This window comes from Manacus vitellinus, unplaced genomic scaffold (genome assembly GCF_001715985.3).
Source record: "Manacus vitellinus isolate BGI_N305 unplaced genomic scaffold, ASM171598v3 scaffold_42_pilon, whole genome shotgun sequence".
NCBI classification, from domain to species: Eukaryota; Metazoa; Chordata; class Aves; order Passeriformes; family Pipridae; genus Manacus; species Manacus vitellinus.
In genome coordinates this window covers 6,544,799-6,565,880 of record NW_021940553.1, presented here as the reverse complement: position 1 = coordinate 6,565,880, position 21,082 = coordinate 6,544,799, and the positions used below count along the sequence as shown (strand labels likewise).

General features: G+C 43.7%; 1 protein-coding gene across 17 annotated transcripts in view; it reads right to left on the bottom strand.

Annotated features, from left to right (window-relative positions):
* The window catches only part of CELF4 (CUGBP Elav-like family member 4), a 701,622-nt gene that overhangs the window by 53,475 nt on the left and 627,065 nt on the right, over window positions 1-21,082 (bottom strand). For 7 of the 17 annotated variants that reach the window (XM_018078794.2, XM_018078787.2, XM_029962168.1 and 4 more), the window contains 4 exons: window positions 18,625-18,772; window positions 13,208-13,357; window positions 1,963-2,043; window positions 868-933 (listed from right to left, as the gene is read on the bottom strand). In XM_018078794.2, coding sequence (XP_017934283.1) covers window positions 868-933; window positions 1,963-2,043; window positions 13,208-13,357; window positions 18,625-18,772 — 445 coding nt within the window. The remainder of the gene's footprint in view (window positions 1-867; window positions 934-1,962; window positions 2,044-13,207; window positions 13,358-18,624; window positions 18,773-21,082) is intronic. The other 10 variants (XM_018078792.3, XM_025895776.2, XM_018078790.2 and 7 more) reach the window with 4 other exon arrangements.

The following is a 21,082-nucleotide window of genomic DNA, read 5'->3' as shown; positions in this document are numbered from 1 at the left end:
CATCTATCAAACCTCACAAGCAATAAATGACAATAACTAAAACACCGGCAAATGAAGCCCTACATGGAGAATTAAATTAAGTTTCCAGATACAGCGCTGACATGAGATAATAGCCATTCCTCAGTGGGAGCCCATGATCACTCCAGTTACCACAGGAAATAATGACTTTGGGGTGGCAGCTTCCTCGCAACGTTGGCCATGGACACCTCGTGAGGGGAGGCTGAACACGGCGGGGTCGTGGTCTGCACCAGGTCACTTTGGCTGGTGTCAGTCCATCAACTGCAAAGGAGCTGCTCAGCATACAGGGCAACATGAGTGGAGGCTGATCCACTGGGAGCTGTGGAGAAATCTGCTGGGAAGCTGGGAGGATGTCTGTGTATCTCCTAAGTAAGTCTCAGACTAACTAACTGGGGTATGGCCAGTACACATACCCTAAAAAATGGGTATGTGCAGGCATTACATACCGTGCCAGGCACAGCAGCAGTGGCTTTGCAGGGCCTGCCTGCCTATTTTCTCTCTTTGCTACAGCATTCAGGAGACCTGCTGTAGCAAGTGGCCTCCAAAGCAGTGGCCTGATTTTGGACTTATGAATTGTGCAAGGGCAAACCAGACATGATCCTGCTGATCAAGTTTCACTGAGGTACAGGCCAGCGCGACCAATTCCCTGGGAAAAGGGAGGAGGTTGCTTCCTCTGTGGGAGAAGACCCTGGGCTTGGTGTTTGTGCAAACCTAATCTGGGAGCCTGTGACCCCCAGCTTGCCCCTGTATTAGAAAACACCTCCCTTCTCTCAGCCCCCTGAGGTGTGTTCAGAGATTAATGGCTTTACAGAAGAGAAAGGTTTATTGGGAGAAAGTGTTAATACTAACGACCTGCGTACTGCTGCACTCCAGCGTAGGCTTGCTGCAAGGGGTCTGCTGCAGTGGGGCTCTGTGCTGTGGAGACATAAGAGACAGAAGGAATTAAGGGGTTAAAACATGATAGGCACTCTCCCTTTCTCTTTCATCATCAACATGTGTTGTGAGACAGACAGACCGACCCAGGGGCTGAGGGTTGCGGAAGAGGAGCAGCTTGCCTTGCCCTATGGACAGGACTGCACAGAGCCCCCCAGCATGGCCAAGAGGGTTCTGTCCCCCAGCCATCACCCTGTGAGACCTTGGAGCAGAGGGCAAATAAACCTCTCTCCTCCTTTCCCAAGCTTAAATTATGGATCTGCACTGAGCATGCAGATTTTTGGCATTGCAGTAATCAACCCCAAAGAGCCCTCATCTTAAGCCAGGACTGACACTGTGCTAGGTGCTGTGCAAACTCAGATCTCAGTGACAGCTACAGTCACATGAAACTTTCAATCAGAGCAGAAAACAACAGGGGCATAGCAGGAGGAAGGAGAAGAGAACAAAGCAGTGGCTCCTGTCATCCCCACATCCCTTCGAAGGACTGTGTTGCTGCCAGGCAGCCCCCTGTGAGAGAGAAGAAGCTGGTTGGGGGGGGGCGGGGGACACCACTTGTCTGCTCCAGGGAGGATGCTGTGAATCTCTCCATAAGGCATGCAGTCTCTTACTGGCTTAAAAGTGCATTTTCTCTCTTTACAAGTGAGCATTCCTCCCCACTAAAACTGTTTATTTTTGTGAAACTTTGAAGTCTTGCTCAAATACAACCAAAGCTAGTTAAGATTTTTTTCTCTTTTTCTCCTTTAGTTGATAGGGAGGAAAAAAAGAGAGAAACGTGTTGGATAAGCTCTTTCTTTATCTGCAGCAATAAAAAATTTAAAGCAAAGCTTGGCTGAACCTCCAGTCCAAATGTCACCTTGGCCCTAATATTTCACTTCTTGTTATGAGTTTAATTTGTATTTATTGGTGCTGCACAGTTCTACATTTACACAGTCCCTCCGGCTTATTCCTTGTAGGATGATCCCTTAGGGAGCTGCCACTTTCCCACATCCATCCCACCTTTTTCCTTCTTACCCGCACAGAGGTGTGGCTGGAGGCAAGGCTTGGAGGATGCAAAGGTGGGGGCCTCTTGGAAGGAAATCTGGTGCCATACACCTATCCAAGGAGAGACACTGACTGTATGGCAAAGTGTGGGGGAGGTTGTCAAACGTGAGTATTACAGACCCAAGGAACATGGATTAAGTGTTTTCTTACAGATAGATATACCAGCTTGAAACTTAACTTTAAAGATAACCATTGGTCATGCTAGAAGCTTGCAAGGTCTTGCACTTTTCTCTCAAAATACAAGGAGGAATGATGAGAAGACCAAACTTTGAGGCAGCAAACCCAATTAGCTGGCTAAAGCTTGGAGGCTTCTGTTCATTACAGACATTACTGGACACGTGGGTTTTGAGAATGGGGTAGTCACAGGAAGAAATAAATGGGATTGCAGCCTTAGGTTGAAATAATTACCTAGATGACTTTTGGCAAGTCCCTCAATATGTGTGTATGTGAAATGGGAAAGCACTGCCCTACTGTAGGGATTTTCACTTCTTACAAAGGGGTGTGAGGAGGATATATTAAAACCTGTGGGAGATCAGTGGAGGGCATAGTAGAGACATAAAGCTACATTTTTAAGGAGTAGTTGTTCCAGGAAACTGGAGGAAGTGGTTGGAAAATATAAAAATTGTTTCCACTTACTCCTGTACTCTTGAAGAAGAAACCAAATAAAGTCTATTCTTTTTAACCTCTGCTCAAAATAGTTTTCCTCAAAAAACAGAATGTTGATCATATTGCTCCAGAAGAAAGCTCAACAGCTATGAAAGGTTGAGTCATACACCAGTTCCCACACCCCTTTGGGAGAATGTATCATAATAACTTGGACCCTCCAAAATAACCAAGTCCTGTCAGGTAGAAGATATCTCCTGAGAAAGGTGAGGGAACCTGTGGTGAAATAAGCAAATCTTTCTGAGACAGCTATGGTTTTGCAGATTGCAGTAAAGGAAATGATCTCCCATCTCTGCTCCAAAGGCAACTGCCCCTCCTTCTTTGCACTCGTCTGTTTATAGAACTAGAAGAAGAAATTGTCTTTGCTACCCAGGAAATACAGTTACAGCATTTCATTCCTTTCCAAACGAGTCTGGTTTGGGCATCTTTGTTCTCTCTCTGACCTCCTGACAATTCGCGATGGCTGTCGCTTCATTGACTCAGGAGAAGTCACTAAGCAGGACCTGTCTGACTGTGGTCCTTTCCTTAATTTCTTGCCTCATCTGGGAACATATGGGAACTGCCCAATCTCCCAGCTACAGCTGAGACTGTGCTGAACAGGACCACGTGGCTCACTGGAGAGCTGCTCTCCTTCCTTGCCCCACCTGTGGATATCTCACCTGCCTTTGGAACCTCACTTTGACCATCAGAACTACGACATTCTGCTTAGGAAATATACACTGAAAACCATGGTTCACCTTTAAGATTAAATATTAGAACTGGAGAAATACTTTATTTAAAATGTTTGGGACAACAGGACATTAAATGCAGCGTTTCCCCCTTCCACATTAAAGCTTTTAGAGTTAACTATTTTCCTGAATATTAATGACTTGTCATCAAAGGTAGCATCTAAATGGGTGTTTCTTTCTCACGAGGGTGCCTCATGCCCCAGATCATGCATGGAATTTCGTCTTGGCTCACAGCACATGCAAGCCAGTAGGAAGACTCTGCCCTGGTTTCAGTCAGCTTTGCTCCAAGTTGGAAATCACTTCCTCATAGGAAAAGAAGATGCAAAATGGCTGTTCTAACACACAGGGCTCTTACACTGACCCAAACTTTCCTGGATGCTCTTGAAAAGGAGAGAATTTAAAGCACCTCTGAGGAGGCAGCAACCTGTGGCTTGGGGCTCTGTGTTTTACGTGTAGTCTCATACCCTACCTTTGGCCACTTGGGAGAAGTAGTTATGGTAAGTCACAGCCAGCAGGAATTTAACTTGGCAGTTCTTAAAAACAAAAGTGATGATCTCTGCTCACTGCAGAACTCTCCTTCCTTAGCCTGATGATTGTGTTTACTGAGCAAATGAAGATGTGTCTCCAGTACAGTGGATGTGTCCGTGCTGGCCAATATGGCCTATGAAGATGCAGGGACACAGACTCCAGCGTTGGCTGGGCACCCTGGTAGGAAGCCAAGGCATCTTGGGCAGCCATGAGCATATCTTCATGCTGCTGCTCACTCTGCCAGAGGAATTAAACCTAGGAAAGGGCATAACTGCCTGCACTCCCAGCTATAGCATGTATGAAGCCAACAGTTGATATTGATCCAGAAATCTCAAGACACAGATTAGACATTTGAGGATGTTGTGTCCCTACTGTGTTCAGTAAAGTGACAGCCTTCTTACATACTAATGATCCATGAGAAGTTCAGCAGGGGCTCAGATGTAGGAGATGTATGAGAGTCAACCCACTGCAGAAGTTTTGTATGGCTGTAGCACACCACGTGCTAAAATTCAAAGCGATGGGGAGATAGGAGTCATTTCTGTGTCCCAACACAAGGAGAACCATGAGTTAAAAGTTGCTTTATTCCTTCATAAGACACACGTCATAGGTTGTGTGCCCCTGTGGCCTTCACATAGATCATTAGGTAGGAGAGTTACCCTGTCTCAGCCACCCTTTCTCCCCATCCAGCTTGCCAGTCTTCTTTGTTACTGCAAATAATAGTTGAACACAAGCATGTGGGGCTGGGAACAGACCTCAGCTCCTCAGCTCTGTGTACTGCCTGTGCTAGGTTGTGACCCCACAGTGGTCTGTAAGGTAAATAACTCAGTAAGAGCTGGTAAGAGCTATAGGGATATAGGAGGCACTAGATGAGGGACATGGATTACATAAAGCACCTTGAAGGGGCTTTTGGGCCAGAACTAGCATGTCTCTAAGTTGTGACATCATCCAAAAACCTCTGATGTGCTGGTGACTCTGCATAAATAAGTCTACAGATAACATCTGAAGCAGCTTTCCTTCTGGCCAGACTCATGGAGATGTCATGTCCAACATATGGACGTTTCTGAGATTAAAGGTGATGTAATGTACATACTGAGGATCACCTGGTGGAAGGAAAAATGCAGAGAGGTTCCTGAGAGGCCAGAGGACAACTATCAATCATGTCAGCTCTGCTGAAGTCCCTGTGGACTTGCTGCTTTGCAGGAGCTGAAGATCTGGCCTTGCTAGGGCAAACTAAAGGTATACTGTGAAAACAGATGCTGATAGTAACTTCATTTGTCAGCTCAGGGCAAGAGTCTTATCCCTGGACATCTCCTCTATATTAATTTGATCATTTCCATATCTCCATGGGAAAAATCCTGCTCAGATACAGTTGTCTCTTTGCAAGATGATCCCGGCCAAGATGCCACAAGGTGACCATGGCAGATAACCTTCCATAAACCTGGAGACATAAAACAAGCCAATGACCTACTATATGGCCATAAATATAAATTTAACGAAGGCAGTACTTATTCATTAGGCAGAAGTCAAGAAATGACTCCCAAGTCCTTCAAAGAAAGTAGATCTGTTAATGTCACTTTCCAAATCCTCTGCCTGATGCCAAAAAGTGAGGATGATTTCCCAAGTCAGCATGAAATACCAGTGCTTTAAAATTAACACCAGGAAGGTTTCTTACTACGAATATATCTCTAGATTGAAATCCAACTTTTTAAAGGGGCATTTAGTTATTGTTGGGCCTGACATTTAGCTTTTGTCAGAGAGTGAATGAATGGAGATGGCAGAATGAAGCACGTTGTTAAAAATAAATAAAATTGGTTTAAGTGATGTTCTATAAAGAATCTCTCCTGAGATGTCAGTAGCCCTGCTACAGTGTCTGGCCAAGACAAGCTGTTATATGGGTGCTTCAAGTGAAAATGGCTGCAGGGGACAGAGGGTTGGAGTCTGCTGTGATAGTCAGGAGTGTAAATCAGGAAGATCTGCACCTAAACCAGTGGGCTGGTGAGGAAAAAGGATGATGGTTACTGTCTGAGGCATCAAAAGGGGGTCCTCCATACCCCTCAGTGGACTATGGGACAGCCTCCCTGTCCCAGCTCAGGGTATGAGAAAGTCAAAGTGATCTCTGAAACCAGAAGGGGCCAGTCCTTCTGAGAGACAAAAGCAGGATCTGGCTCATTTTAGGCCCCTAAGGCACCTTGGGACTTCATTTTGGTGGAAGGAGTCAGCTTACAACTGTATGATACTCTCTCCACTCCCTGCTTCTGACATTTTGTGCATTTTTTTGACAGACATGCTCAATTCCATCTATTTCACCCTGTTTTGAAGAGATGCTTCCTATAGGGGTCTGAAACAGCAAGTTATCAACTGGATCCACAGCTTTGTGGTCTGCCCCATCTATTCTTTCCTCCTACTGTCTCAAAGGTATTTTACATCTCTCCCAGGAGCTGCAGCTTGGCCACTATCACCTTTGGGAAGGTGGATAGGGGAGGAGGGTGATCAAAGAGAGGCAGTGTTGTTTAGTTAGTGTGGGGGGTAATAACATAATGAGAGGAAAAAAAAATCTATGTGAAGGCCAGGATTAAAATAAATAAATAACTGAGTGGGAGGGCTCTATTCACCTTCTCCTTAAATCCAATTTAAATCACTCTCTACAGCCCTAATCTATATCCATAATTATATCATTTCGTACAACAAGCTTGCGAGAGGTCTTAAGAAATTTATGTAGATTAAAATTCATGGGTGCCATAGTACAGATTCCATATTATTAAGATTGATTAGGACAGCTGATGCTGTGATTAAAGAAGCCAGCGTTTACTGTTGTAATTAATTAGGTATTCAGACACAACAATAACTGCAATAACGGAAAGAATGTGCTGATCTGGCAGAAAACAGAGGCTGATCCCTTGTTTTATAGTCTCGTTTTGCCATTTAGGGGTGGACACCACTCAGTTAAAGTCATGTTGTCCCACTGTCTCTTCCCCTACGTATCAAAAGAGCAAAGAAATTGAGGGCTTTTGTGCCCTCTGCTTCATCCTGTTAATAGGAAAAGCCATTTTGGTAGCATCCCCAGGTATTGTAGATGCTTGTTTAGGACAACATATAGTCCTACTATAAAATTCATATAGTTCAATTTTGGAAAACAGGGGTATCTTTATTATTTTCTTGGTAGTCCCACCTCCAAGCCCCATCCCTAATTGGGTCCCTTGTGAGATGGAGACCAAACAAAAACATGACAGGAGACATGTCTGGCAATGAAGAGCTTTCAGTGAGCAAAGTAAGAAAGACACAGAAGACCCAGAAATGCAGACAGGTGGACGTGGCTAGTCAAGGTGATGAACTAAATCAATAGCAAAGCCAGGGCCAGACATCCCTCTCTTTGTCTAAGGCCATAATCTCAGAAGTCAGGGTCAGGTTTTAAAAGCTATTAAGGTACTCTAAATCCATATTTTTGGGGAGCTTTGTTTAAGTCATCTTTAAAAAAAAAGCTCAAGGTCTTAACTCACATAGACGCTACTGAAAACACAGCACAGAACCTGATTTGTGTTTAAACTTTTTCCAGATCAGAGGAGAAAACACTTTGGCTCTGGAAAGGCTTACACAACTGCTTTAAACAACCTCATTCATTACAGCTGCAGCATGGTCATTGGAAGTACATGGCATCATTAAAGTAGCTTAGACTACAATTGAAGATGGCAACTTGTTATTATATTTTTAATGAGTGCATTCCCTCACTTATTTATTTTACCAGTAAAGTGTGGTTTATGGCACAAGGCAGATTGTTACAAATGGGTCAAATAAATGCTTTCTAGTCATAATGATGTCTCAGGTGCTCTCTGTTGCAGTTTTGAAATTGCTGATACAAAATATGAACAGGAAAGCTCTCACCTGGAGATTTAGGGTGGGCAAACAGAACACAGACAGAGATTTCCTGTAGTGAAGAAGTTAGCCCCAGGGTAGCCGAGCCAGGCACAATTCTAGGGCATAGTGTGTGCCTGGACCAAATGTTGTGGGGTTTGATTTTCATCCTGGACCTTCTAAAGGTGCAGGTGGGTCACTCTTTTTCTGTTCTCCTGATTCATCTTGTATCTAAACTCTTCTTGACTGACATCTTTTGGGTCTGAAATGTCAGAGTAGATGTCGGGGTGTGGGAAGCCATTTCTTTTCTTTCTCTGCACAAGCAAAGTCCTAATCTTGCCCACTGCCACTGGATGGATGATCAGGACTGACACTGGACTCACTTGTCTGGAGCAACAGCTTGCCCACCAGCAGTGCTACTAGTCATTGACAAGCTAATAGATAAGGCTGTCATATTATCATGCCGGGCACTCCTCCCCTACAGAATTAGTTTAGATGAAAATAATAATTACACTTGGAATTTGAATCCTGTCTCTGCTGGCAATGGGTGAAGTAAGTGACTGCCTGATATCTCTTCACTGACCCAGCTAAAATGAATTGATGGTCTTGGTTCAGTTACTAAGACATGAGTTCCTGCAGAACTCGGTGGGGGACACCCTTACTGCCAGTCTCAGCAGTGGCTTGGAAACATGTGGGCATAAAGGCTTGTCTTGTACTGAGAGCTAGTGCTCACAAGAGAGGGCTGGACCCCAAACAGGGTATGAAGTGGAGACTGCTAGCCCACTGTGCAGCCAAAGGAGGGGGTTGGTGGAGAAACTTCCGCTATGTCTGCAGAGAGGAGACACGGAGCTAGTCCTGTCAGTGGTGGGCAGTCAGAAAGAGAACCACAGTGTGCCTGAAAATAGTAAATGAGATGATAAGTTTTTAATGTATTATGAGGAACTGAGGGAACTTAGCTTTTGTTTTCCTCAGCAACCTAAACCCAGAGCAAATGCACTGAGTCAGAATCAGAGAACATCCTGAGTTGAAAGGGATCCATAAGGATCATCAAAATCCAACTCCTGGCCCTACACAGGAGAACCCCAAGAATCACACTGTGGACCTTAGAGCACTGTCCAAATGCTTCTTGATGTATGTCAGGCTTGGTGCTGTGATCACTTTCCTGGAAAGCCTGTTGCAGTGCCCAGCCACCCTCTGGGTGAAAAACTTTTTCATGATACCCAACCTAAACCTCCCCTGACACAACTTCATGCTGTGTGACCAGAGAGAAGAGATCAGTGCCTGGCCCTCTACATCCCCTCACGAGGAAGATGAAGAACTCAGCATCTGTGAAAGCATTCCCCATCTAAGGTTCCACAAAGCTGACACACCACTGATCCATCCCTGGTGCTGGATAAGCTGTAGATCCCTCAACTCAGAAGGAATAAGGTTGTAGGATGTTATGTAGTGTATTTCCACATTTTTCTGGGCACATCACTGGAATATCATGGAACAGTCTTCACTTTTCTGAGAGCTCTGCTTTGTTTCCTCTTCCAGTTTCCTCATTTCACTGATTCTTTGACAGCCAATCCCTTCTCTCTCTTGTTTACTGCCCTTTGGTCTCATGATTTTCTCGTCTCTCCCTCCCTTTCTCTTTCCAAAGAGGTTTTATCTTTGAAGAGAGTATTTTGTGCATTCCCTCACAATGCAATTCAGTAGGGCAGGACCTGTTACCAGAAAGCAGAATTCTGATGAGGTGAGACACTGCAGAAACCATTGCAGATGGTCTCTACTGTTATTGTACATCACACATGGTTACAAGAGAGGCTCTGGGCTCTGGGTGGCTAAGAAGCTTTGGCAGAAGAGCACAGTCCCTGCTACTATGACTAATGTGGAAATGGCAAAAGCTCTTGTGCTGCTGCAAAGTGACTCACAGTATCATGGCACAACAGATTATGCTCTTTGTCCCCACTATATATTGTGACACATTGCCACGTTCAATAGCTCTGCAAGCTGAAAGATTAAAGGGCAGGAATTAATATACAAAAAGGTCAAATCTCCAAAGGGGCTCAGGCTAGTGAAAAGGGAAATACTCGCTACCTTGTTATTCACTCCATGCCAAAAAGTGCACTGAGGCATTATGTACTGGTTGATCTTGGAGAAGGTGAGACCTTGGCTTACAAAGAGTATGCTTCCAAGGAATGGTTTTCCAGTGCTACTGCATGAATCCATAGACTGATCAGATGCACAGAAAAAGCTAATTCCTGCAGGGACAAGGGCTGTGATGAAAGGCCTGGTGAGTAGGGATGTTTTACCTACTCTGGCCTTTGCCGCAAAGCCATGGATGGTTTGATAGTCTAACTCAAATGATACCGTGTATGTTCCTTCTGCAGTCAGAGGGAATCTTAAAAAAAGAGCACAGAGGAAGACAGAGAGAAAAAAAATTGAAATTAAAGAGTAAATACAATTGCATCATGTGGATATGTTTTTACAAATATTGTGGAATTCTGGAGTCCTTTAGATGCAATATCAAAAATATTACAGCTAGTCACAAAGGTGAACATGTAGACAAACTGCACATTTAATTGAATTTATTTGGGTCGGAATGGTATGGATGTCATGCCTCTATAGATGTTCATTGTCCTGTTTTGCTATTTTCAGACAACAAAGAACATTCTGCTACAGGATATAATGGTGTGAACCCACATTTGAGGATTTTTTTTGTGGAGCATGAGAGCAACATTCAGGCTTTAAACAATATATGGCGAGTCATAATCATAGCAAGACTATGATTATGTACATAATACTGCAGCAGTCTTAGCCACTTTCAGAATGAGAGATATACCATAAAGGGAAGTTGTTTGGAAGATGCTGACTTTGGACGGGGACTGTCATGTTCTTTTCTTCTCTATAGTGTTAATGCAATTGCTTGCTTGGTCGTAATATTTTATTTTTACCCTTGCATTTAGAAACAGAGACATGCAGAACTACAGGGCAGTGCCAGTAACAGATGCAACAGAGGAAAGTGTAAAAAATCCCATAATGAACAATGATGGAATAAGCTGCCCAGTGATGAAAATTTCTTTCTAACCCCAAGCAATTAGTGGCTGGCTTATATTATAAAGCATGAAGTTTTGTGTCCTATCTACATTTTATCCAGTCTAATATGGCTGTGGATGTTCTCATTACCCATATAAATGACTAATCCTTTTATTTTTTATGCTACTAAGCTCCAGGACTCAATAAAGCCTGTGGCAAGGAGTAGAGTTTTGGAGAGTGCATAAACGCTCATGAGAAGGAAGAGAATTAGATGGAGCAAACACATGATGTAAGTTACATGGGCTTGCTTTCAGTGTTTCAGGGACAGACAAAAGTAAAATGAGAGGTGAGTGTTTGACCTGCCACTGTTCCCTTTACACCTCTGGTATAACTTAAGATGTCACTAAGTTATGGGGAAGCTGAGCACCGAAAAAGACAAATATATTGCTGAAGACATGCTGAGATAAATTCAAACTTTATACAGAGCAGCCTATTTAGATGTCAGCTTTACTGGCAGGAAGGAGTCTCTCTGCCTGCAGTGAAGAGGAGCAAGGATGGCTGTTACCTTTTAGTGTGTCGGGCTTTTGGTGTTTGTGCAGGGACTTACTGTGAATTGCTGGCTGAGCAAGTCTCTCTGAAACTCAGAGAGAATCAGATTAAGGCCATTGACTTTTATATAATCATGGATGAAATACCTAACTGAAAGGCTTCTTTAATTATGGGGATAGTTGGGGGTAGTAACAAAAGCTCAAGTCATTAAGATTCATCTAGAAAGAACATCTTTTCTCTGATATCCACAGTAATGGATCATGGAAGATTAGCTAAAAGGAGCTAGATAAACCAGGAAAAAAGACAAGACACATAAATGGATGAATAAACAGAGAGATGATAGACTGGCAAACAGGTAGAAACTGAAATAAATGGACGGTAGAACAGATGGTTATGTTTATGTAACCTTAAAGACAGCTTTCTTGATGCTGTGGTTGAGCTCACTGAGCATACTAAAGGCTCTTTGCAATGTTCTGGTGCCTTCACAAGACTCAAAATCTCTCCTGCCCTTAAGCTGCTACAAAAACATATATACATGCCTACAACGTTCAGTAGAGTAAGTCCCTTGATTTCAATTCTGCTTAGAGATGAACTCACAGCTACATATTTGCAAAGTGTTTATTGGGAGGAGGATATTTATTTGTCAATACGTAGGTAAGGCTTTTGTGTTTCTATGTTATGTGGTATTTTTCCTTTTGGCGCATAAAGTCCCCTGTGATGATGACTCTTCTGAGTTTTCAGGACTGACAGAGATCTAAATAATTATTTTTTTCTCAGGGGTTTTTTGGGCTTTTTGGTTGGAGCATCTGACTCAGTATTTGATTTTCTAACAGTCTAGATCAACCTATGAGCACCCCAGGGTAATATACTCCTTTGCCAGCTGGTGATTAGGATCAATTAGTAACATTTACTTAAATTTTTATTGCTATGATTGTTACTATTAGTATGTATACAGCAATGGTAAAAAATGTCTTCCTAGCAGAAGGAAGAAGGGAGAGGGCTATTGCAAATCTTCAGAATACTGAAAAAATGCAGGTGCACATGAAGAAACGGTAAACTCCTGAGTTCTTGGTGATTGCAGCCTTAGACTGTCTGTATCTTTGTAAACAGAGGCAGATACATGTCCTTTAACCTCCCTCCTTCATCCATGACTGCCAATGCTTGCAAAATCACTCCTTCAGTGCTGGCATCTTTGAGCTAGGCACAGTCTGAATCCCAGCAGTAGTTCTCTGGCAGTGTGACACAAAAAGGTGAACCTGAGCCCATTCAGTGGCTATACTTAATGGAGCTTCAGTCTCCAGGCCTGGTAAGGCAACAGGATTTGGATGCAGTGAGCAATTCAGAGACTAATACCTGCTCTCTGCACACATGAAGCAGTTTGGGTCAACCCTTTGGGCTCATCCTCCCAGAGCCATTTGGCTGCAGAGGAATTCCAGGAAGAGTTACCAATGGTGGGTGCTAGCAGATGCAAACAGGCTTAGCACAGCTCTTTCGAGGCCACTCAGGAGCAAGACCCTTGGGTGTAACACTAGGAGATCTACCAGCATGAACTGGTCAGGACTAAGTGCAATTTTCAGCTGAAGCAAAACATGCTGGTTGTCCTGACTATATTCACCAGACACGCTATCCAGCAGCTGAGCACTCAAATATTCAGAACCGAGTTTTTTCACCTCCAACATGCCCTTGATGTTTATCATCCAGATTGAACTTTTTAACTACTGTAGCTGCGTAAGACCTCAAACAGCGATGTGGGGGTGAGTCCTGATGGTGTGAGGCATAATCCCTCTGAGGTCTCTCTTGTTGGACAAAGCCTGTGGATGTGGACAGCCTTCCCTAACACTGAGGGAGCAGGTTGTGGGCACAGCATGGGTCTGGCTTACCTGGATAAGGGTGAATGCCATTAGCAAACACGGCTTCTGCAGCTGGCTGCCCATTAGCCTGCGGCGGGAGGCCAGTGAAACCATTCACCCCAATTGGAGATGGGATGCTAGGCACAGCTGGTGCAGTTATGCCAGGAGGCGTGCTTCCACCTGCAAACAGGGAGGACACGATGTCAGAGCTGGTGAGTACTGGAAACAACAACAACTACATGGAGAAAACTGCTGACACAACAGCTGTGACCACTAGACAGAAACCTCCCAATAATCCAAGAAATGAAAAATCTTCCAAGCTGCTGAGCAAGTGAAGGGACTGCTTGCCATTGCTCCTCTGTTCAGGAAGCATTTAAGAAAGGCTTGCAAATCTTTCAGAATTTCTCAGCTCTACCTTTCTACAGCAGTTCCTCTCAATTTCCCTTTGGAGCTCTGTGTGTGTACTGACTTCCAGGACTACTCTCTCTGCAGACTCCCAGGATAGACCTTTCACATACAAACTGATTCTGAACTTTCTCAGCACTAGGGATCCTTACAAGGCTTGGCAAGTTGATTCACAACCTAAAGGTAGCCAGCGATACTTTTTTTAAATGTCACTCTTTGGCTCAAACTTGACTTTATAGAGTTTTGACAGACTTCTCCCAGTGAATAGGGGCAAATTTTGGGCTAGGTTTGTTCCTATCATGGAATCATCCTCCTTTCTTTCTTTTCTGACGCATCCTATTGGGGACTCCAATGCTGCTGTTTCAGAAGAACAAATTAGTCTTTATGTTTTGGGTGAGATCTTGTCACCCACTGGTAGAGAATTCTTGAATTTCTGGGGATAGAATTAAATCCCTCTGCTACCTCATTGTCTGCTCCTGTATCTATGTTTAAAATGACTGGACAGTCTGTTCTTCTTCTGACATAGTCAGGATAGTTTTAGGGACCAAAAATGAGTTTTCAAACATGCTGAAATAGTATTTTTCTCTTGGTGGCTGTGTGTGGGAAGTCTAACTATATAATCTTGAGCAATATCTTTCTGTGTCAAGGTATACTACGGGTAGAAAACACCATTTTTGCAGTAACCTCTTTTTTAAACCAATTGCAGATATTTTCTTCACCACAAGAGTATTCCATGGTGGGTAAGTCCAGTAACACAATTTAATGACTGCTTAAATCTGTGTTGGTGCTTTAAGAAAGCCAATACAAATGGATGAGGTGGTTTAATATGTTCAGATTTGAGTAGCCCAAAAAATAGGCAGTATTTCAACTCATTTCTTATACCCTGGGCAGACAAGCTGCTGCTTCCCCTTTGCTTATTTAAATGGTGTTGGCCTTTAAAAATGCCCTCTGTGGAGGTACAGGGAGCCAGCAGTGGCAACTGAAGTCCAAAGGCAATGCTCTTAGCATATGCCATCAGCTTGCAAATCACAAAGGCTACTTAAAATTTCAGTTGCTTTTCTGGATCTCTCCTTTATTTGCATAGAAAATGTAAGTAATTTTTTTCTAAAATTGCAACAAGGGATTTGTGCTAGCTATTTTGTGCATGTCTAAGGAAGTTTAGGCACATTCATTGGAATTTTTTAATTTTCTTCTTATAAAGAACCCCCCTGGAGAGGTCAGATCTGTAGCTGGAGTAAAACTGGCATAATGCCACTGCAGAGAACAAATGGTGGTGGTGGATGCCAGTTGTGGATTTCATCCCTCGTTTGAGATCTCTTGCTGCAGCTACACCAGGTGCAGATTTACAGCACAGAGGGAGGGAGGGAGGGAGGGAGGGAAGGAGGGAGGGAGAAGAGAAGGAAGGAAGGAAAGCCTAAATGAAATTTCATTTCTAACGTCTCTTTGCAGTTAACAGAGTAGCAGATCCTCTGCCAGACCCACTTTTCACCCACATTGTAGCAGAGATGGGAGAAATGTAAAACCTGAACCAAACTTTCAGAGATGTTAAATTAATTGCCTCACAACTACGGGTGGTGTGTGAGATAAACCTGAGTCTTGATGGAGAACTGTTAAAATGGCAGCAAACAGCATTAAATTTTTTCTGGTCTGAATTACCCACTGGGACTGCCTATCACCACCCACACTGACTGCAGGCCAGCCAGGTGACTATATTAAATGAGAGGTCTGACTTTTGCATGGTCACAGCCAGATAAGATGGATATTGTCTCTCATCTGTTAGATTTGGCTGGATCCAAAACTCTCTGAGTTTGCAGGTCCCATAAGCCTGAATGAAGTCATGGTCATGTCGCAAGGAACCCTCTCTCCTAGAGGTGGGACACACAGGAAACCAGCTAGATTAGGAGCCCTGAAGATATCAGCATAGAGGCTGAGCCAATACCTCCAATGCCTCTAGGACTCCTGGGTTACCAGCATCTTTTTTTCTAGCACAATTTTTCTTTTGCTTAGGAAAGATCAAAACACTTCCTTTTTACTTTTTCAATGTTCCAAACACTTTTTCTGATGCCTGTTTTTTTTTTTTTCCAGAGAACTTTGAAATATTTCATTTTCATTCCAAGGCAGAACAAAGATATACTTCAATGACTAGAAATCCTGCTATGAAGCAGAATGATCATTTTCCATTTGGCTTTCTGAATGCTAACAAAAACCAGCAGGAGAATTCATGTTAGGCTTCAGATATCTCCTGGCCACTCAGAAATCACTGCTAGTGTTGTAGGCTTGCTTGCTCAGAAATTATGTGAAACATTTTCTATGCATCTTATAACATGCTTTGTGAGTGTTGTAGTAATACAAGGAGTAATTTCAAAGTCTAAACATTTCTCCTAAGGAATAATTGTCAATGGATATTTCCACAACCCACCACAGAGGTTTTTCATGAAGGAAGTTACTCATTCAAGGTAAATCTGCAATAATACCAAAGTGAATAGGCTCTGTGATTGAAAATATGTCATTAGGAGAGTGCAAAATTGGCCACCATGAAAGACATCAGGGGATCATCTAAACCAGCATCTTATTTTCAATAATGACCAGTCATGAGTGATCCAGAGAGCATGTAAAAAACATGAGTTTCCTCTCCTGTATTCTGACAGTGAGAGTTTAACAGTCCCCTCATCCTGTCAAACACTGAAACTGCCTGCCCAGGGAAGCGATGGAGTCACCATCCCTGGAGATATTTAAAACGTGTAGACGTGATGTTTAGGGACACAATTTAATGGGGAACATGGTAGTGCTGGGTTAATGGTTGGACTTGATGATCTTAAAGATTTTTTACAACCTAGGTGATCTAAGATTCTGTGACTCTGAAAGGCACTGGTGACAGCAGAAGAGGAGCAGTTTATAGCAAAGAAGAGCTGGGATGCTTTTTGTGTGCTGGATATCATGGTAGGCACATAATTTGGCTGTTTTACAGGTATTTTCGAATCTATTGCACAAAACTCAGTCGTTTTCAAGACTTATACATATGCAAAAGAGCTTGTGCTCTTTTGTGGTGGGTCCATCACAAACCACTGCCTGGATTCAGCTTTCCAGGCCCTGACAACATTTGAATTCCAGACAGTCTTTGTTTGATGTTCTTTCTGCTCCCACCAACACAAAACAAATCTAGCTAATGCAAATATGATAATCTTTCCAGCAGTGGGTTTAAAGGGTGCACATATAATTAAGCCACTTTTCTGTTTGGTTTTGCAGTAGCTCCATCGACTCATTGTTTATACTTTTTATCATTGTGTAAACATATATTTTGAGATGTGTGTGGTATAAGATTTTTGAGTCAAGTGCTTTTCCTTGGGTCTCCATAAGTTCATGTGGAATGAGATCTGTCTTCCTTTCTCTTCCCCTCCCCCCTACTTATATTCTAATACAAGCAAAGGAAAAGATATGTATATGATCCAGTAGCTGCTGATGCTGTTCCCAGCTACAGATTGCAGAGAGATGCTGTGTGCAGTCAGGGATATTTCCTTTGGCAGACAGGTTAGCACAGCTCAGTTCATTAGGAACAGTGCCCAAACCTGCATTGCTTTGGTGCCTTAATTCCCTGCCATCCAATGTTTCTCAACCATCAGGCATCTTTCCTGACTGCTTTGTCAGATGGCACTTTCCCACTCTGGGGCTGGTGCAGATCTCTCTATATTCAGCAATGAAGCTGCCTTTTTCCTCTCTTACTGCTCTGCTCTGGAGTCCCAGTTCCTGGTCTGCCCAATACTGCCTGCACCATAGCAGGCTCAGACATATCTCACTCCTTCCATGTCTCATCCCAAACCTTTGTGAAGCTGGTCCTCTCCAAGCCAGCTGGATGCTTCCAGGTTCACACAAGGGCACTGGTATGCCACATCTTTCTGAGTACAGTCCTATTCCCTGTATCTCTCATAGAAACAAACTATGTCACCCCAAGGACCCTTTTATCCCAGCCTGTCTCTTAGAAATGGTCCTCTGAAGATGTACCTTTGAGAGCTCTGCTCCCCTACCAGACTCTGGTAGATTGCAAGGCTTTCCAAATTCTCATGTCTTTCAAGGTTTGGTCCCACTTTCCTGCTTTGCTACTTCACTGCTGTTAGGCCATGTATCACTCCATGACTACCAGGCTTGATCATTCCTTGACCTCTTCCTGCCCAAATGATATCCCTGTGCTTCAAGCCCCAGGAAAGACAGACCTGTTTGCATCTCAGCTTATTTCTCTGCCCATGGAACTACATATTGCAGCTCCTAGAATGGGCTTCTCACAGCCTAGACAGATCCTGGCAGCCCTTCACTGACTACCTGTCTCTATTTCAGCGGCCTGAAACCCTCTCACCAAAGGTCTTCATTCCAGACAGGACCAGATATCTTCCCTAAATACCTACTGTCCTATCTCATAATAGGGGAATGGCTTATGTGTCCCAAAGGCAAAACTCATCTTGTTAACGATAATGCATCTTACCACCAACCCTATTTTGTTTGTCTTTAGACCAGCCTGGCTGTGACAGCACCAGCACTGACCAGCTGGACACATATATACACCAATAAACCAGTGCAGGACACTGCAGAATGTTTTATGACATTTGGAGGGTGCTCAGACACAAAGAGAAGTTGTGTGTGGGATAAAACTGAGAAGGAAGTGTCACAGAATCATAGAATTGTTAAGGTTGGAAAAGACGTCTGAGATCACAGAGTCCAACCATTAACCCAGCACTGCCAAGCCCACCACTAAACCAAGTCCTAAAGTGTCACACCTACACATCTTTTAAACATCTCCAGGGATGGACACTCAACCACTGCCAAGGGCAGGCCATTACAAAGAAATCTTTTCCAATACCCAGTCCAAACCTCCCCTGGTGGAACTTGAGGCCCTTTACTCTGGTCCTGTCACTTGTAACCTGGGAGAAGAGGTCGATGCTCGCCTGGTTGCAGGTGGCTAAAACAGAGAGCTAATATGTCCTGCCAGGTCTCCTCTGGGATGGGACCAAATCTTCCCACCCTTTTCCCTCTCCACCCCTCTGTCCCCTTACCTGAGGTTGGTGTCATGGGGGCGGCTGCCAGGCCGTTCATGTTCAGAGCTGCCATCTGCTGCATCTGGGCCGCGGCAAAGGCTGCCATGGGGTTCAGGTATCCGCCCTGCGCCACCGAGGCCATGATCGCGGCCTGCTGCTGCATCAGCTGGAACAAAGAGAGCAGGGAAAAAATATCACGCAGTCACTGGCTGGGCAGCCTGTGGCACCAGCATCAGGGTGTGGGCCTGGTGAGGGTGTGATGCACCCCTCTCTTTTGAGATGTCAGCACACTGTGCCTGTGGTACCCCCCAGGCTTGGCCTTCCTCCTCGCTACAGGAGCTGGAGGCAAAGGTTATCTTTTCATCTTGGAGTCTTTGTGGTCCCCATCCCCTCCATGTCTTCCCCCAGTGTGGAGATCTCCCGTGAGCTGGACACAATCCTCTGATTCCCTGCTACTTTTCTGATAAGAAGGGCAGACAAAAGATTTTATACATAGAAAAGACTATATACTACCTGAGCAAAGAGGTTTCATGGCTTACATTGCTTATATCAAAGTTCTGGGAAAGCCCTGGTGGTTAGTGATGGGAGACCAGTGTATGCAGGGAAAGTGGACTCCTTCTCGAAAGCAGCAAGCCTGGCTAGTTCTCTAGGGATAACCTGATTTTTTTCCATCTGTCAGTGAGAAAAATCACTTTTTCTGAGGCTGCTAGGAAGTGTATGGTGGGTACAAAGCAAAACCATGACCAAACCTTTTGACCAGATTATGGCATATATTTCCAATACAACTAATCAGAGACTTCCAGAAAAGCTGTACAAGAGAAGGGAGCTCCCCTACTTTAGCAAGATTAATGTTGCCTAATAGGAAAACCTCTTTCCCATGGTTTTGATCTGGGCTGACTTCCTCTATTAATTTTTTTCCAGAAAGTGGTCAAAATACTGCTTGTTTCAGGGCACCTACCAAAAGCAGAAATAAGTAACCCAGGCTACATTTTCAGGCATTCTGGGGGTAAAAATTTTGAAGCAGAAGGCTGGTGAATGGTTGTACATGCTGGAAATGCTTCTTTCATTAAAACCAGACTTTGTTATCATTATGTTACACTCCAAACCTAGCACACAGATGGTGCAGTTCACGTGTACAGTATGGCTGCAGTGGGCTTATAAAATGTTCCTGGTGTGAAGGATAAGACAGTTTGGTTGAAGCTGCCTCTTGTCTCCTTCCCTGTAGCTGTATAAGGAGTCAGACAGGGTACGTCCGAGTATCCAATCCCCAGCAGTGACCAGTGGTGGATGCTTACAGATGGTATGGGGGAAAGAAGATGCACAGAGAGTGTTACTCTGTACATTGCTGAACCTCTGGTAATCTGTGCCTTGATGATAATAGTGGAAAAGAAAAATGTTTTCCTGTAGTGATTTTAGAAGTGATTAATGTCTGTGATGTCTCCAGAATTGGAGTAACTCTGTTTTGCTACTGTCTGTCATTTTACTCTCTCTCCCATCAAGAAATCACCTTCTGATACTGTTTTTTAAGCACATGGGACATGCTTCTCAGCATTAAACAGATCTCAAAAGTCATGGCAAGGAACACACTGTTCCCTACTGTTAGCTTTAATACAGAAATAACAGCTAAATTAGCTATTCATACACATACGCACTAAAAGAAACCAATGAGTGCCTTGAATGAACCCTTGAAAATGAACTGTACTCATTCAAATACTGAGACTTGTCACCACCAGTAAAGGATGCTGTGCCACTGACCCGCTGAATAACCATGCACATGTTGTGGAAACTTGCCTTGGTTTCTCCAGCAGTAAAATGGGACACAGGATACCTGCCTCCCCACACAGGAGTGCCTTCAGATCTACAGATAAAAGGTGTTTTATTGGAGTTGAGTATTATTATTTTTTGAAGCCTAATGCAGATTGGAGGCAAAGTGGTGGCTTTTCCTTTGATTGTTAATTACCCTTTTTTATTATACCCTGCATAAGACACTTTCACATTTTAATTAGTGATATCCTGTTCTTTGTAATTACTGATGGAGTGATTAGACAATCTTTTCTATTATAGCACAATGCTGATTCCCCTTTAAGGAATACATTTGTTTCTAGACATTATTTGGGTTTATTCTGCAGAGAAGGTACTGAGCAGGTGATTTTAGAAAGTATGCCAATGAAGTGAATGAGGAAGGGGAAATCCATCCATCTTTAACACTGGATTGACTCCAGCACTAGGTGTCCTGACTCATATCTCATTTTCTGTGCTGGGTATTTTTACCCAGGACAGAGGAGGCTGGTTGCAGAAATGATGGCCAAGATCTATGCCTATAGGATCTCTGTAGCTCTGCAGACCCAAGTAACATCTCTCTGAGATGGATGCAGTTGCAAGGGCTGGGAACATTCCCAGTCTGGACCTTGTCAAGTTTTCTCTGCTTTTCTCCAAAAGTGACCAGAGCTGCATGAACAAGCCCACCTCAGAACAG